The sequence below is a fragment of the Podarcis bocagei genome (genome assembly GCF_964188305.1).
Source record: "Podarcis bocagei genome assembly, chromosome: 1".
Taxonomy (NCBI): Eukaryota; Metazoa; Chordata; class Lepidosauria; order Squamata; family Lacertidae; genus Podarcis; species Podarcis bocagei.
The window spans coordinates 41952865-41968626 of record NC_138125.1 but is presented as its reverse complement, the minus strand read 5'-3'; the positions used below and the strand labels follow the sequence as shown (position 1 = coordinate 41968626).

The following is a 15762-nucleotide window of genomic DNA, read 5'->3' as shown; positions in this document are numbered from 1 at the left end:
ACTGGGCTTCTGTGGCATCACAATCCCCCCCCCCGAAATGTACAACATGCATTTTAATTTTTTTGTTACAAGAAAAACTGGAACACAATAGCAAGAAGACAACTTACTGGGCATTCAACGGCATGCGAATACGGCTTGTAAAAGCTAAACTAGTCCCAAATGAACTACTATATAAGCAGGATTCAAAAAGGACTCCTGGTTGCAAGTCACTGTATTGCTTGATTTACCATCAGAGCCTCAGGTTTGCATACCTCCTCTCTCATTCCACTAACAAGCATCCAACACAGGATTTTGGACCTTGCATTATAGAACTTGCCTTTCTGGCGGGTTTCATCTTGCAGGGTCAGGGAGCAACCTTACATTCAAATGTAGACAGGGTCTGTCTGTCCACTAGTTGCTTTCTATCCAAGAGAGTGGCCAAGGCCTGGAACCAGGTGCAACCAGGGTAGAAGCCCAAGCACCAAGTAATAACCTCTGAACAGTTTCCATGAATGATTGGGGGAGGAAAACAACCAGAGTTTCATTCTCTCAAGCAGTAGTCTATAGAGACAGTATTTTGGTATCATAATGTTTGCATGAATGTTACTTTTAGCATATAGAGAACCATCATTACCTCCATTTATTTATTTTACTCAGATGGAATTTTCTGCGTGACTCCCTTTGAAATGGCATGCTTAATAAGGGATCCGAACAAAACTATATACACATACATTACAGTTAGGCCCCATATCAATTTATCAAGCACACTTCAGATCTGCAATCCCATGCATATAGTTACTTTCCCTAAAATGGAATTCAACAATGTTCAAAAAGTTTAAAGCCCTGACCTATTGAACTGAAACCTAGTATCTTTCTTTTAAAATGCAAATGAACATGACAAAACACAGTGTCAAGTCACATTAGAAGCAAAAATATCCAACATTTACTTGCAACTTCATGTGAACAGATATTAGACTACTTTCTAATTAATGAAGTGATTAGTCACTAATATACAACTTGCCATAGTAATTTGGCCCATCCAGCAAGCAACTGAAAAAGTAGGACTGCAGAAGACTTGGGAGATATGTATCTTAAAAACAAAACATGCTAGAGAAAGATGAGGAAAACAAGATTTATATAATGCATAGTACTGTGAAACCATAAACACTTTTTCTGACAGCATACCAGGCTAACACACAAACTGGTGAGGTTTGTTGTTAAAAACTCCCGGAAAATTGAGTTGTGCAGCTGCAATAACAAAATCTAACCAACGTACTGCTTTCAAAAGAGAAAAATACAATTAACAACGGTCTTGTAATATAAATGGTTGTATACTGAACACTGCAAGTTGCTTTTTGCATATACAGTCAGACACACATAACACAGTTAAGGCCTAACTAACTGTACTCGGTATGGACAATATACTACACAATTCATTAGAATGCAAGGAACTTTTCAAAGTGAAAACTGTGTGATCCGATGCAAACTAGAATTATTGGTTGCCATATTTAAGCATGGATGACTGTGGCAGCCGCAGCAGCCACAGCAGCTGTGTACTGTATTTTCCACTATATCAAGTTCATAAAATCAACTTTTAAAGAACCCTAAGCTAATCCACACAAAGCATAGAAGATCACTTCGATTCCAAGAAGAGAAATTCAAAATGTGACTGGAGAGCCTAATGAGAACACAAGGAAGGAAAAATCGGTATGAATATGTAGATGTGTTCTAGCATTTTCTTCAGTTATGAAATTCCTGTATGATGGCGATACAAAAGACGAATCGAAGAGATGAAGAATACAATTCAGACTGACAAACACATTTTACGTTATAATCAAATGTTCTGAAGGTGTTTTTGCATCCTAACTATTGAAGAAAACATTTTCTCTTAATTAAATAAATATTCTATGTTGTCCTAAAAGCATAATCAATTGGTCTTTGTTCAAATATTTATGCTAAAGTGCCACAGAATCATGGGGTGACACAGAAATGCATGCACCAAGTGGCACACAGAAATATATGCATTAACAAAGGGCTCTTCCCCAGCAATCACATTCAGACAGCTTTTGTGACTAATCTTGAGAATGTATTTCAATAATTTTACATTTGACTGGCTTTAAAATGCTTAATGAAAGTTGACTGCATAATAGCACTTTTATTGTAAAATGCAATATCTAATTAATAATCTTATTAACTTTTCTTCAATTAAAATACAGGGGCTGATTACGGCGTGAATATCAACCAGCAAGGTCCGCAAAACTGCACAAGTAAACAGGGTGAAACGTTTTGCTGCTGCTTCAGTTATAGCAGTGTTTACGTCGTAAGCCACTTTCACATAATCTTGTATTGTTTTAGAAATACTGGCAGATTCTGATGTGCCACATTAAAAAAAGGAAGCTAGCTACTAGAAGATTCTATCCTCTACCACCCCAAAGATCCCTTAGTGACATTACAGCAGTCCTCAGATTATGGCCTCGATTTTTTTCTTTTAAAAGCACACTTCTTTTCATATTCTGGCAAGCAAGGTGGTGCTTTTGCAGATACCCTGACACAAATCTGTGCCTTTCTTTTAGAAAAACAGGTCTAATGTGAAAGTGGATCCATGTAGACACAGTGTACTGCACTGTGAATGGCCAGCCAGGTATTTTATGAATGGAGAGGATCACGTGCTCCCAGCACTTCCCCGAGCCGATATTTCCCACATAACAGTGTCAACAAGCAGAGAACAGTATTTTTCGAGACGAAAATCCAGAAAACCCTAAACCTCGAACATACTAGGCTCTTTCTACCTTCATGAAAATTTCCCATTTCTTGCAAGCCATGTTCAGTCGAATGTCGAAGGTGGCATAGGTCTAATTATTATTTTTTATGAATGAAGACTGTGGTATGCAAATTAGAGCGATTCACAAAAAAGAAAATATGGCGGCCGCTTCCCTCTCGGTTCCACGGGCACTGCAGCACTTCATCTTACCAAGTAGCTCAATACAATGTTTTGTACTTGTTCCTGTTGCAGTTCAGGATTTGTCCTTGTTATATTATGTGATTCTGGCTTAAGAGTAAAGCCATTCATTAAAAAAGCAGAAGCAGAAGCCTGTTCCTTTACCGATCCATCTTAAGGAATTAAGGTTTTATATGGAGGAATGTATGCAACTGACAAGTGTTCCCTTCTCCACCAAAAACCAGTATTTCCTCCTACAATTCAAATTACTTGCTACAGGCACTGGAAAAATAATTACCGTGTGATAATTCTGCCAGAAGGATGCTTTTGCACTATTATTGAGCCACAACTATTGCAAAGTATGTTTGAGAAAATGACTAATTCGCAACTCATTCTTGCAGAAAAGAACAACCATTGACAGGAGTCACAGGCAGAAAAGAACAACCATTGACGCAGGAGTCACAGGCAGCGTCAACATTTTTCATTCTTTAGAAGAAATGGGAAAGTTCAGGATTGTTGACATGACTACCCTGTTTCAGAAATTATATATTTCATAGCAATTTTGAAGGCTACATCCCTACAGATATAAAAAAGAAAACATAAGCCCCCAATAGATTTCATCCAAGCCAAGCATGTTAAATATATTAATATCTTGCACGTTATATATATAAATATCTTCATTCTATTCCCCATTTAAAGAAGGGGGGAAGGGCGAAGAGTCCTAACAGCTCGTTAAAATGTATATATAAAGCTTTGGGGAAAGGTTTAACACTGTATTTACACTGACTCATCCAATTAAAATTCAGGAACAGTTTCCCTCGGGATGAAGCTCCCACTCACTACTTTCTATAGGAAACATGCAAACGAAAATAGACTTCTCCCCCCCCCCCCACAAAACGTTGCACGTAGGCCACTGGAAGTTGAGGGTCGAGGGGGTGGCGGGCGGGAGACGGAGGGTCCATTTCCTCAACACACATAGCTAGGCAATTTTTTCACCATATCCTGGGTCTGCCATGACTTTTTCAAATTACCAAAACAGTCAGATTCGGGGGGTGGGGGTGGGGTGTTTACATATGCAGAGAGACACACACATCAATCAGCACGTTTAAAACCTATCCGTACGGAGCCAGCTATGTAAGGAGCCCGAAGAGAGCAAGTCAATGAACGGTGGCGGCGGGGTAGGGGCGGGTGGGGAGAGAGAAACGCCAAGCCGAAGAGACACCCCCCCCCCCGAAGAAAAGCCGAGAAACTTACTCGTTGTTAGAATTCGCCGTCTCTTCGCTCATTTTTTCCTCACCGTGATCCGATCCGGGGATGGAGCAGCACCGACGCAGCCAGGGCGCAGCAGGAGCTCACCAGAAACCTCACCATTGTTAAACCCCACCGATGCCCCCACCGCACACCCTTCCGCCAGAATGGCCTCAATCCTTGAGGTGGGTCCCCTCCGAAAGCAGCAGCAGCAGCAACAGCAGCCTTCCCCGCCTCTTCTTCGCACGGAAACGGAGGGATCCTGTTCGGCCGAGAGTTGGGACTGATTTCTGCTTTGGCGGCGGCAGCAATCGAAGCTCTTTCTGGTCTTTTTCACGGAGAAGCGGGCGGCTGGCTGCGTCTCGGCTGCAAGCGAGGCTCCCTAGCCGTGTCCTTGTGCCGCATCGGCACCAGGAGCCCACATCTCCCGCTGCCGCAGCAGCAGCAGCTCCTCCTCAAGCCTGGCCTCCTGGCTTCCTTGCTTCACCCCCTCCCCTCGTCCCCACGAGCAGGTCCCCCCAGCTCCCCGCCGCGTCCCTTCCTCGCTGCCAAACCCCCGGGGCAGGACGGAAAAGCACCGCGGCAGAAATTCCTCCGGACGCCCGCAGCAGCAGCAGCAGCGTCTGCAAACCCGATTTGTACAAAAAAGAAAGGAGGGGGAAAACAGGCGGCTCAAGTCCGACTACCCCGCGAACAAGCAGAGGCAGCACTGAGGGAAACTAATTCAGCCCCAGGCAGGCGAAAAGGAGAGGGAGGGAAAGAGGGAGGAAGAGGAGGAGGAGGAAAGGAGGAGGGAGGGGGGAGTTTGAAAGCAGCCCGGAGGTTAGAAAAGGGGAGGGGAGGATGCGTCACGGCTGGTGGCGCTGGAGGAGGAGGAAAGAGGAGAAGCCGAGAGGAGAAGTAGGAAGAGCTCGTCCTCCTCCTCCGCCACCAGCCCTGGCACCCCGCCCTCTCTCCAACCGAGAAGGCGAGCAAGTTCAGGAGCTGCTCCCCAGGCCCACCCGGAGCAGCGACAGCCCCCGAGCCTCTCTCTCTGCGCCCCCCTCCTCCTCTGACTGGAAAACTGGGCGGAAGCGTTGACTTCACGCTCCTTCCGCCGCCAACTCTCCGAGGCGACGGACGGGAAAGGAGAGCCCGGGCACTTGAGAAGCGCCTCCGTCCGAAGGAGCCGCCGAAGGGCGCAGAACTTTTTTTTTTGCCACGGGGCTGGGGGCGGGCGGAGAAGCGCCCCCCCCACACACACACATAGGCGGGCTACGTCGCCTTTCCCTCTTTGCACGCGGCTGGCGCCCCGAGCCCCTTCACTCGGAGGAACACGGTTGCCAAGGGTCCCGATTCCCTCCCCTCTCTCTGGGCAGCCGAACAGCACACACTTGCTGTTCCTTCGCGCGCTTCAAGGCCGGAGGGGGGGGGCGGGTTTCCTTTGGCTGCTCATTCGCCGCCCCTCAAATAAATAAATAAGCAAATATCGGGAATGTTCCTCAAGTTTGCACAATAAAACCCCCGGGTTGTGGCGCGAAGGGATTTTATTATGGAGGCCACGCTGGTCACCCGAGGAAGCGGGTTCCTCCCAATGGAACAGTGGAGGGCACAAGTCGGAGCAAAACCCAAGTTGGTTCTCGGGTGGTTTGCTTTGCCACGCCGTGCCCAGAAAGAAAGAGGCTCTTGCTACCGAGGCCCTGAAGTCTCTCATGCCTCTCCTAAGGAGTTGCTCCTTTTTTCCTTCTTTTTTTGGCTGGGCTACCTCCAAGGAAGAACAGGAGGGAGGGGAAGAGACTAAATGACCACATCCCTAGCCCGCCATGCAAAAATAGTTTCCCGAAAGTAGTTCCCTCGCTCGCTTATTTTCAAAGAGTTGCGAGTGTCTCGCACGCGCACCGCGGAGGGATACGCGGAGTTGTGCATAAGGCCACACGCGCGGGGAGGGGAGCGAGGAGAGTTAGGCGCGAGGGCCAGAGAGCCAGCCCCGCTGCAGAAGAGAGGGAAGCAGTTGGAGCCTGCACGGTGCAAGGCGCGTGCATTTCCCTCCGTCCGGCGAAGTTGGCTTTCCCCGTGGCCGCCTCCTCTTCCTCTTCTGCAAAGGGAGGGCTGGCGCGCTCCGCTTTTAGCACCCTCCGGGCACGAGGCGTGCAGTTGCTTACGCACGCTCCGTTCTAGAACTCCGCGCGGTGGAAGCCGCGGGCGGCGGATTCGCTTCGCGTTCGCAGCCCTACGGTAAAAGGTTGCATTGCTTTGAAAGAAAGAAAGGGGGGGAGCTTTGCATTGCTCCACCTATTGAAGAGGAATAAGTGGGGGTGATTGCAATAACCCACCTAAGGTCTGACTCCTGTGAAAACCCTGCCTTTTTTCTGGCGGGGAAAGGGGGAGCAAGGCCTTGTTGTGATTACATCCCTTCTCCCTGCGAGGATTTGATTCCTTAGGCATGCATTCCTCTCTTGCCAGCGTTGCAGTAGTTGTTCACCGATATTTCTTTGCCTCCCCCACCCTCCACTAGTTAAGGTGGCAATCTTAGCTGTTTAAGGTGCCACAAAACCATTGTTTGTACTGCAGCAGGTTATTAACCTGGCTACCCCTCTGGTAATTGTTAGATTTTATAAAGGGATGAAATTGTTAATTTAAATGTAGCAGTTGCAAGAGTGGTAGTTGCGTTAATGGTTGCATGTTCACAATGTGGCGGTCGTTTCATACAAGGGTCCCTTCAAAGTGGCAGCCCCAATCTGTGGTTTCAATGCATTTGAATCATCAGCACATAGCAAAAGGGTGACATTAAGTTGTTCTGTTGTGCTTCAGATGCTGCTTCCTTGTGTTGCACCAGGAATCTCAAAAGCAGCATACGATGTACCATCTTTGCAAGAAAGGCACTACCAAAGAGGCTTAAGTGAATTCTTAAGACACTCCTGTAATCTGGCCTCTCATTGCTTTTGTTGACATCACTTTTTTGTGATGGTGGTAATGGGGGCAGCACAAGTCAGAAGTCCTATTACACTGGGGAATTGGAGTCCTTATAAGTGTGTGTAGGATATACAGTGGTACCTCAGGTTACATACACTTCAGGTTACAGACTCCACTAACCCAGAAATAGTGCTTCAGGTTAAGAACTTTGCTTCAGGATGAGAACAGTTTCAGGTTAAGTACGGACCTCCGGAACGAATTAAGTACTTAACCTGAGGTACCACTGTAATAGCATCCCAAAACTGTTGCTACTTTCTTAATGCAGAACCTGCACTTGAGAGGCACATTGATACTGATCAGCCACACTTGCCTTTGATCCCTTCCTCCGCCCCCTCCTTTTATGTCCCTTTGGAATTTACATCACTCTTAAAGAATTCCCTGCATCCTTTCAGGTGTGAAGATGGAACTGCACAGCCCCTTCCTGTGAAGAACTGGCCCCTCCTAATCCTCTTCATCTCATTGGGCAAACTCTGCAGAGGGTAAGACTGCAAGTTGTAAACTGTGCAGTGGCTTAAGCATGTGGTGAAAGGAAACAAAAGCTGCAAAAACAAGCACCTACATAGCAACATTGACAAGACATGCTTACAGTGTTGCTGGCATTCTTATTGCTGCACACCAGTCATGAAGTTTCCACCTGAAGACATCGTTAAAATTAGCCATTCAGACAGCCAGAAAGAGATCTGCACACATTCCGCAGCGCAGACCACTTAATACAAAATTATGGTCACAAACTCCACAACTCCCAGTGCGGTGTCAGTTTCTGCAAACTCTTGATTGCTGTCACATTGCAAACGTCAGTGAGAGATCCTCGGCTTTCAGGACAGTATCTGTCATTAGTTTCCTTGATGAAACCTATGGTCATCCTGGAGTAATAGCATGCCCACCAGTCTAAGAAAACCTGCCATGAAATTAATTCCACTGGTAAAGTAAAGCAGCAAGCAGCTTCAGGCTAAGGAACAGTGGGTTGAATCCAAGGTAGTGCTAAGGCAATTGTTTCATCATCAAAGATTTCTGCTTGTGCCACACAATGTTCTCCCCCGTGCACCTTTTAGAACTTCTAGGGGTTCCTCCAGCCCTCTGGAACAGATTTGAGGAGGGCATGGGGCGGAGAAGGAGGATAAGGGATAAAGTCCCATTTCACAAGTGGAAATCCTTGTACTGACAGGACTCATTAGTAGAATGTCTCCAAATGAATAGAATGTAAAAGGGACACTTACAATGATTGTTTACCTTATTGATTAATGGCTGCAATCCAACACATAGTTTAGCTCCTAAACTCCCAGTGAACTTGATGAGATTTAAGGATCCTAACTATATGCAGACTTGCAACCTTAGCATTCCTTCTCATTTTCTGTAGTCACAATCCTTTGGCTGGCAAAACAGAGGTCATTGCCCAGATCCTGCTAATAACGGATTTAGCTGGACTGAGCTGCTTATATTAGCACTTCAGCAATATCTGATCTTGTTAATTTCTAAATGAGAATCCACATATAAATGTCAGACGGAGAAAATACTTTCTGGGCATAACAGAATTGTGTACTTAAACTAAATTGGTTTTCTAACAAATCTCATAAACAGATTTCTACCAGATCTGTGTGTTGGGAAAGGGAGGAACTGCATTATTGACTAGATACACTAATTTCTGCAAATGATTCTAAACAACTGATGTTTAAAAGTAAATTGACATTTATATATGTATTTATTTAAACAATTTATACCCTACCTTTTGGTTGAAATCACAATACTCAGGATGGCTTGCTAAAAATTAAAAATTGCATTCCCTCATCATCATCATCATCAAATAAAACACTAAACGTTACCAAGGTAAAAAATATCACACCATAGAGTAGCCCCCACCAAAATTCTTAAGCTCAGCAGGCCAAAAGCTGGCCAGAACAGAAATATCTTGACTAAGCATTAAAAAACCAATAATACTTGCAATAACATCTATGTGAGACATGACAAACTCATAACATAAGACTCTTGCAGCAGATGGTTAAATGCATCACTTCAAACAGAAGCAGCAGACACAGAGAGGCGATTAGTATCAGGAACTATTGGGGATGTGTGGATTTAAACCTTTCTTCCTGTGCCATGATTCTGGCAACTTCCCCCACCTCAGTTGCCACTCGCCTTTGGAGGGCCTCTCCCACTGACTGTAAAAACTGGAATGTTTAATTCACATACAGTGGTACCTCGGGTTACAGACGCTTCAGGTTACAGACTCCGCTAATCCAGAAATATTACCTCGGGTTAAGAACTTTGCTTCAGGATGAGAACAGAAATCGTGCTCTGGCAGCTGGAGGCCCCATTAGCTAAAGTGGTGCTTCAGATTAAGAACAGTTTCAGGTTAGGTACGGACCTCTGGAACGAATTAAGTACTTAACCTGAGGTACCACTGTATCTTGTAAAATCTTTGCACCACACAGTCATCCAGAGTCTTCCACAATGTCTCATATGCATTATCCCACCCTTCCAGCTCAGTATAGTTTACATAGTTCTCTGCCACCATTTGTGCACTTAGGGGATTTTTAATTATTATTTGTTTAAAGGATTTATACTGACCATTCAATCCAGTGATTACAGACTGATAGAAAGTATGGAAGAAAGGAAGAATGAGAGAGAGAAAGCCACACACCCCAAGGCACACATATACAACATAGCATCCAAAACACACCTCCTTGCATTTGGCAGTTGAGGCTGTATGTTCTTTCTAGGTGGGGTATAGCTCAGTGGTTGAACACATATTTTGCATATGAAAAGTCCTAGATTCAATCCCTGGTATCTTCAAGTAGAGCTAGGAAAAGACTCCTCTCTGAAACTAGCCACTGCTGGTCATTGTTGACAATGGTGAGCTAAAAGGACCAGTGATCCTACTTGGCTTCTGATGGTCCTTGCTGGCAGGGATGGTGCGAGGAGCAATCTGTCTGCCACTGTTCATTCTCTGGTTGCTGTACGATGACGGATCTCTTGGTAAACCTTTGTCTTCTGCTTTTCTCTCTCCTCATATTTTTAATGGTTATACTGGCAGAGTAGCCAAACCTTGGAGCGGCAGAGTCGCTGGGCATTACTTTCCACACAAAAAAGCAGGTGTCCCTGGGCAAGCCGGCAGGGCAAATGGAAAACGGTTTGGACCCATGCCTAGAAAGCACGAGATGAGCAGAAAACTCCATGCCCATGTTGGCTACTCATTTATATTCTTCCTTTGTGATTTGCCCCTTCTGTTTCCTATAAATGTCACATTTAAATCCCTGCTCATCTGAAAGCGCCTTATACAGCCACACCAGTTTCTTTAGATGCTTCCCACTTTTATTTCTTGGAAGGCAATTCAATACCTCACATTTAGGAAACTCATCCGTCATGAACTCCCTGTTATTTGTAAGCCTCCACTCGCATAATTTAAAGATTTTTAGGTTTTCTAAAACCGAAAATGTCCAGTTAGGAACTTTTATTGCACAATAAAGATGTATTTAAATCAAGAGAAATGAATGAGGATGTATGCATCTATCCATGCAATTGGGGAAAAACTAATTACAGAGACAGTTCTTTGAGGGAAACAATGCATCTGTAGCAAGGTGGGAGGACTGTTATATAAGGAAGGCTGTTTAGGGACACCGTTAATAAAGTCACAAATGACATGTGGGTTTGTTTCATTTTTTTCATGAAGAAGGTATAACCAAGATTGGAGGAGGGAAGAAGCAAATTTATACCCATTGCTTTAACATTTTTGTTTTTATTTGGGGGGGGGAGGGAAGCTATTATTCTAAAGTAATTTAAAAAGTAATTTAGAATATTTAGAAACATTCCCTTCTTTTTTGCTAAAAGGAAAGAGAATGCATGGTGATAGCAAAAGGATGTGTTGATCAGATCCAAGGCAACTGACCGCGGATGAGTATGCTGATAATGTACTTGCTACCTTCTGTGGCGACGACGTTAGAAAAAGGGAATTGCAGCCTAGAGATGACAAACTGGGAGGAAGGCGTGGGAAGCACGCAAACAAACCATAAGTTTCCGGCCTTTGTGACTTATCCCAACAATATCAAAATAAGCTCCAATAAACAAGAGGGCAAGACTCGAGAACAACGGAAGCAGATCTCAGAACACTCCAAGCAGCCTTTGGAAGGCACAGTTCATAGAATGATCCCTGCTACTCCCCAGAAGAGGAGACAAGGAGTGGTGGTGATAGGTGACTCCCTACTGAGGGGAACAGAGGCAGTAGTGTGTGGAGGAAACAGGATGTCACAGAAGGTCTGCTGTCTTCCGGATACAAAGATTCACGATGTGATGGAGAAGTTGCCAAGTCTTATAAAGCCCAGTGACCACTACCCCTTATTTCTGATCCATGAGGGTACAAATGATACTGCCACACATAGCCTGCAACACATAGCAAGGGACTATGAGACACTGGGCAGGGAGCCAAAGAGACTTGGGGCACTGGTAGTCTTTTCATCACTCCTTGTTGAAGGTTGTGGCCCAAGAAAAGAGAGGAAAATACTTGAGATAAACCACTGGCTGCACAGGTGGTGTCATCAGGAAGGAGTTGGCTTCTTGGATCGTGGTCTCTGCTTCCTTGAGGAAGAATGTGCTGTCATTGGCCAATGGGGACAGCAGCCCCAAGCACCCTCTCCTTGCTTGCCAGCAACCTCACCTTTTGATAGTGTGGTGCACCTAGAGAAGAGGGTTGGCAGATCATCTCAGTAACTGGGTCGATTTGAGGGGCTGGAAGCAGGGACAGACTTTGATAATACAGTGCCCTGAGTGACAACAAAAATTGGCACACCCAAAATATTTGTTATTTTCACAAGAATTCATTTTTGTACAGTTGTTTTTTTATGTATCTTCTCCATAGGTACCCATATAATACAGGTATTAGTATTATTATTTTATTTTGTGCCCCCTGTGGGGGGGAACCACCCACACTGCTCTAAATCTGGTATTGCTGGAAGATTTCTGCAGAAGTATCTGTCATTTGTATGAATAAAAAGTGGCAATCTGACATAAGCATCAATCCTTTGCATACATACCTGGAAACAAATCCAGGATGGATTAACGTCTTAGCAAATTTGCATAGAACTGGTCTGAGGGTACTACCAGAATGAATGACCTGATAGTGTCATGTTTGATGAATCAGCATGCTTGACACATGGAATCCATGTGGGCTGCAATTTAAAGGGATAAGGGCATCAAAAGAGGACGGCCCAGCAACTATGCTACAAAAATAGAAGCAGTGCTACCAATGTCTGCTGCCACCTTGGGTTGCCAACTGACCAGGATAAAACTGCTGTGGCCTGCCCCTGTGCCTTAAACAGCTGCTTGATTGGCAGACAAAGCATTGAGGACATTGGGATTAGCATTTCTTTAAAAGTGTCATGTTTTAATCTAGATTCTCTTAGGCGATATGTGCAATTTAAAAAGGGGGACCGACAAAAGTTGTATAAGCTGTCTTTTTTAATGTCCTGGGCTGCGTCAGCAGTGCAATGGGAAGATTTTTGTTCTTCAGTTTCCTGTTCCGTTTATCCCCCTCTTCCTTAAAACAATTTCCTTCCTAATAAAAGGAATGTGCTGGTGCTGCTGTAGTTCTGACACATGTTGTTCAACTTTTCATTTGTTGGCTTGGGCGATGCTGACTGTTATGGTTTCAAACTTTTATTTATTTTTTACTGCTGGCTATATTGGAAAGCTTTGGATTTTATTCTTACTCATTTTTTTTTGTATTTCCATTTTTGTACAGTGCCCGGAAAGAGTAACTTTTTAAAATTAAACATAGGTATTTTCAAATAAAATAAAAACTATGTTGGAATCAGTGACAGGGAAAATAGGAAAAAACATATGCCAGCTCCACTACTGGTGTTTGTCCACGTTCCCCATCTCCCGCCCACCCACATTTTGGGGAACTGCTGGAATGGGAACCTTTCCCCTGATCTCCAGGCAGGCCTTTACTGACATAGGCATTTCTGTGCAGTAGGACAACAGCTGCCGAGTTGTGTCCAGGAAGGGCTATCATGAAGTCACATCTCCCTTCTGATTAAGGACCCCTCTCTCTACCCTGAGAGAGGAAGACCCAAAACGTCCTATGGCCTCTTGAGAGCCCTCCAAGAAACATTAGAATTGTAGCCATAGTTTATTTTCCCCTTTCTGTTTTTCTTTACAGCTTCATCCTGTACAGCGTTAGGTGTACCTGAGCCCACTGAAATGCCTAATTCTGCAAAGGCCTAAGCTGTTAGTGCGATCTTTTAAAAGTATATTATTTATGTACAGTGGTACCTCAGGTTAAGTACTTAATTCGTTCTGGAGGTCCGTTCGTAACCTGAAACTGTTCTTAACCTGAAGCACCACTTAAGCTAATGGGGTCACGCCGCCGGAGCACGATTTCTGTTCTCATCCTGAAGCAAAGTTCTTAACCTGAGGTAATATTTCTGGGTTAGCGGAGTCTGTAACCCGAAGCATATGTAACCCGCTGTAAAACAAAAGGGGGAAAATCGGTCCTGTATAAATAAGACAAATAACAAGATTTTTTTGTGATTAGACATTTCCTGTCATTTGAAAACATGCCTTCAGGTATACGTACATGTTAAAGTCAAGCAGGTTTGGCTGATCAGGAGTTGTTGTTTTTTCCTGTCCTGGTGCTTTACTGAACGAGGGCTTAGTCAAGTGTAGCAGTTACATTCCTCATGCCAGGAAAAGGCAAATACTGAAGTATATTGAAACTTGATAGCAATGCAGTAATAGCCAGACGTGCCCAATCATTGCAACATGGTTCTTAATGAAAAGGGTGCTTTTTAAATTCACAGTTTAAACCGTCGCTCTCCATTCAACTATGTGCAAAATCATTTTAAAATAAAAATCCCTTGTCACCAGTTCCATTCATTGTTGCAGTTTTCAAATGTATTGGTTCTTTGTCCTTTTCTAGTGTATGGATTGCAACTGTCACTGAGTTACACAGCTTGCTTTAGGCCCATAGCCAATGTGATTACAGCAACAACCTCTGAACCAGTGAGAGAGAGAGAGAAGAAAATAAGGTAGTCTTTAGGCCCACTAGAGACAAGATCTGTACACCAGGCTGACAATGTTAAATAAATGTTTAACTATGTTAAATGAAAAGAAACCAGCGAAACCACTGGCTATTCAAAGCTGTCACAAGCTAATGGGGTCCTTGAAGAATTTTTTTTTTTTTTTTACAGCAAACTGAAAATAATAACCATCCGTGCCATCGGTGGTGTGACAGGAACTCTGGGCAACTATGAGCCTCTCAGCAAATGTTATCAGCAGAAATACTCCACTGTCTTAAATGGATTTGCAAAAAAAATATCCAGAGGGTAGAATAAGGTGTTATGGGTCAATAAAAAAGACGCAGTTATATGTAGCTGCTTATGCCAAACGAGAAACAAATAGTCGTTTTATCTGCATTATTATTGTTTATCACTTCCATAGGATCATTTAGTTCAGAGGGGTTTGGGCCCATCTGCAACACTATCCTCAGTGCTATGTTACAAAATAATTTGCTCCCATTTTATAGATGGTAAACTGATGCTGAGAGAAAATACTTTGCCTAAGGCCTCCTGGTAAGATTGTTGCTGAACAGTAGCTCAGTTGGGTAACAAATCACCTCATTTTAACCAGTCAGTGGAATGGATGCTGTGGATTGGATTCCCTCCCTATTCTAATAGAAAGCCTCTTCTTCTCTTGGAAGGGGGTAGAAGAAGTGTGCTGTGAAACATAAAAGTGATGCTGGATCTAGAGAAGATCGTCTGTTTGTGCAAGCTCCTGTGCATGACTGGACAAGTGCTTTCTCAAGTCCTTAACATGGCTACAGTCTGTATTTTCCTTATTCACAACCCCTGACACATTGTGGATGTGCGCTGAAAGACATCTTCCACTAGCGCTTGTGCAAAAGTCCTCGGAACAACACTAATTCATTTTCTCTTGTTCTTTTAGATTCAGGTCTTCCTTTTAAAAAACGTGTTCCACCAAATGCCTCAGTTAGGAGTCTTTTCAAAAATAATACACTAGGAGCAAGCCTGACTGAACATGGAGGCTTACCTCCGAGTAAACATTGCAAAGATTGACTTGACAGTGTTATAAATGAAAATAATCACTTGTTGCTAGAAGAAACAGCCCTTTTTATTTGTAATGCTCTGTGTTTCAGATGTTCAGGTTGTGAGTGTTATCTAGCCAAAACAACAACATCCACCCCGAAGAGGGAGGAGTCAACAGATTCCATGTGGTGGTGGTTTGCAGAAGCTCCCCCCAAAAAATAAACTTCTCCAAAGTGGGGAAGGAAGCCCAGTGAGCACTGAGCATGCTCAGTGGCCGTGGAATGCTGACTGGTGGTGGTGCCTGAAAACAAGGCAGAAGGGGGAATTAAATAGTAGCTGTCATTCTGAGCAGGGAGTACTTCACAGTACAGTCACATCCATACATTGAACAAGCATTTAAAGCACGTAGCTTCCCCCAAAGAATTGTGGAAACTGTCGTTTATGCCACACAGAGCTATAATTCACAGCACACTTAACAAACCACAGTTCTTAGGATTCTTGGAGGAAGTCATGGGTTTTACATGTCCTTTCAGTGTATGGCAGGGGTCAGCAAACTTTTTCAGCAGGGGGCCGGTCCACTGTCCCTCAGACCTTGTGGAGGACTGGACT

General features: G+C 44.1%; 1 protein-coding gene and 1 long non-coding RNA gene across 3 annotated transcripts in view; one reads left to right on the top strand and one right to left on the bottom strand.

Moving 5' to 3' along the window:
* SPRED1 (sprouty related EVH1 domain containing 1) overlaps window positions 1-5213 on the bottom strand; it is a 75798-nt gene extending 70585 nt beyond the window's left edge. The window contains exon 1 of the mRNA XM_081209593.1: window positions 4172-5213. Coding sequence (XP_081065719.1) covers window positions 4172-4203 — 32 coding nt within the window. The 5' untranslated portion in view covers window positions 4204-5213. The remainder of the gene's footprint in view (window positions 1-4171) is intronic.
* Window positions 5214-5713: 500 nt separating this feature from the next.
* On the top strand, window positions 5714-14412 carry LOC308596138. 2 transcript variants are annotated; one of them, XR_014012348.1, is made up of 3 exons: window positions 5714-6379; window positions 7510-7596; window positions 14299-14412. It is a non-coding gene; the product is annotated as an uncharacterized lncRNA (long non-coding RNA). The 2 variants fall into 2 exon arrangements; XR_014012349.1 differs by lacking the exon at window positions 14299-14412 and adding an exon at window positions 10943-12889.
* The last annotated feature ends 1350 nt before the right edge of the window (window positions 14413-15762 follow it).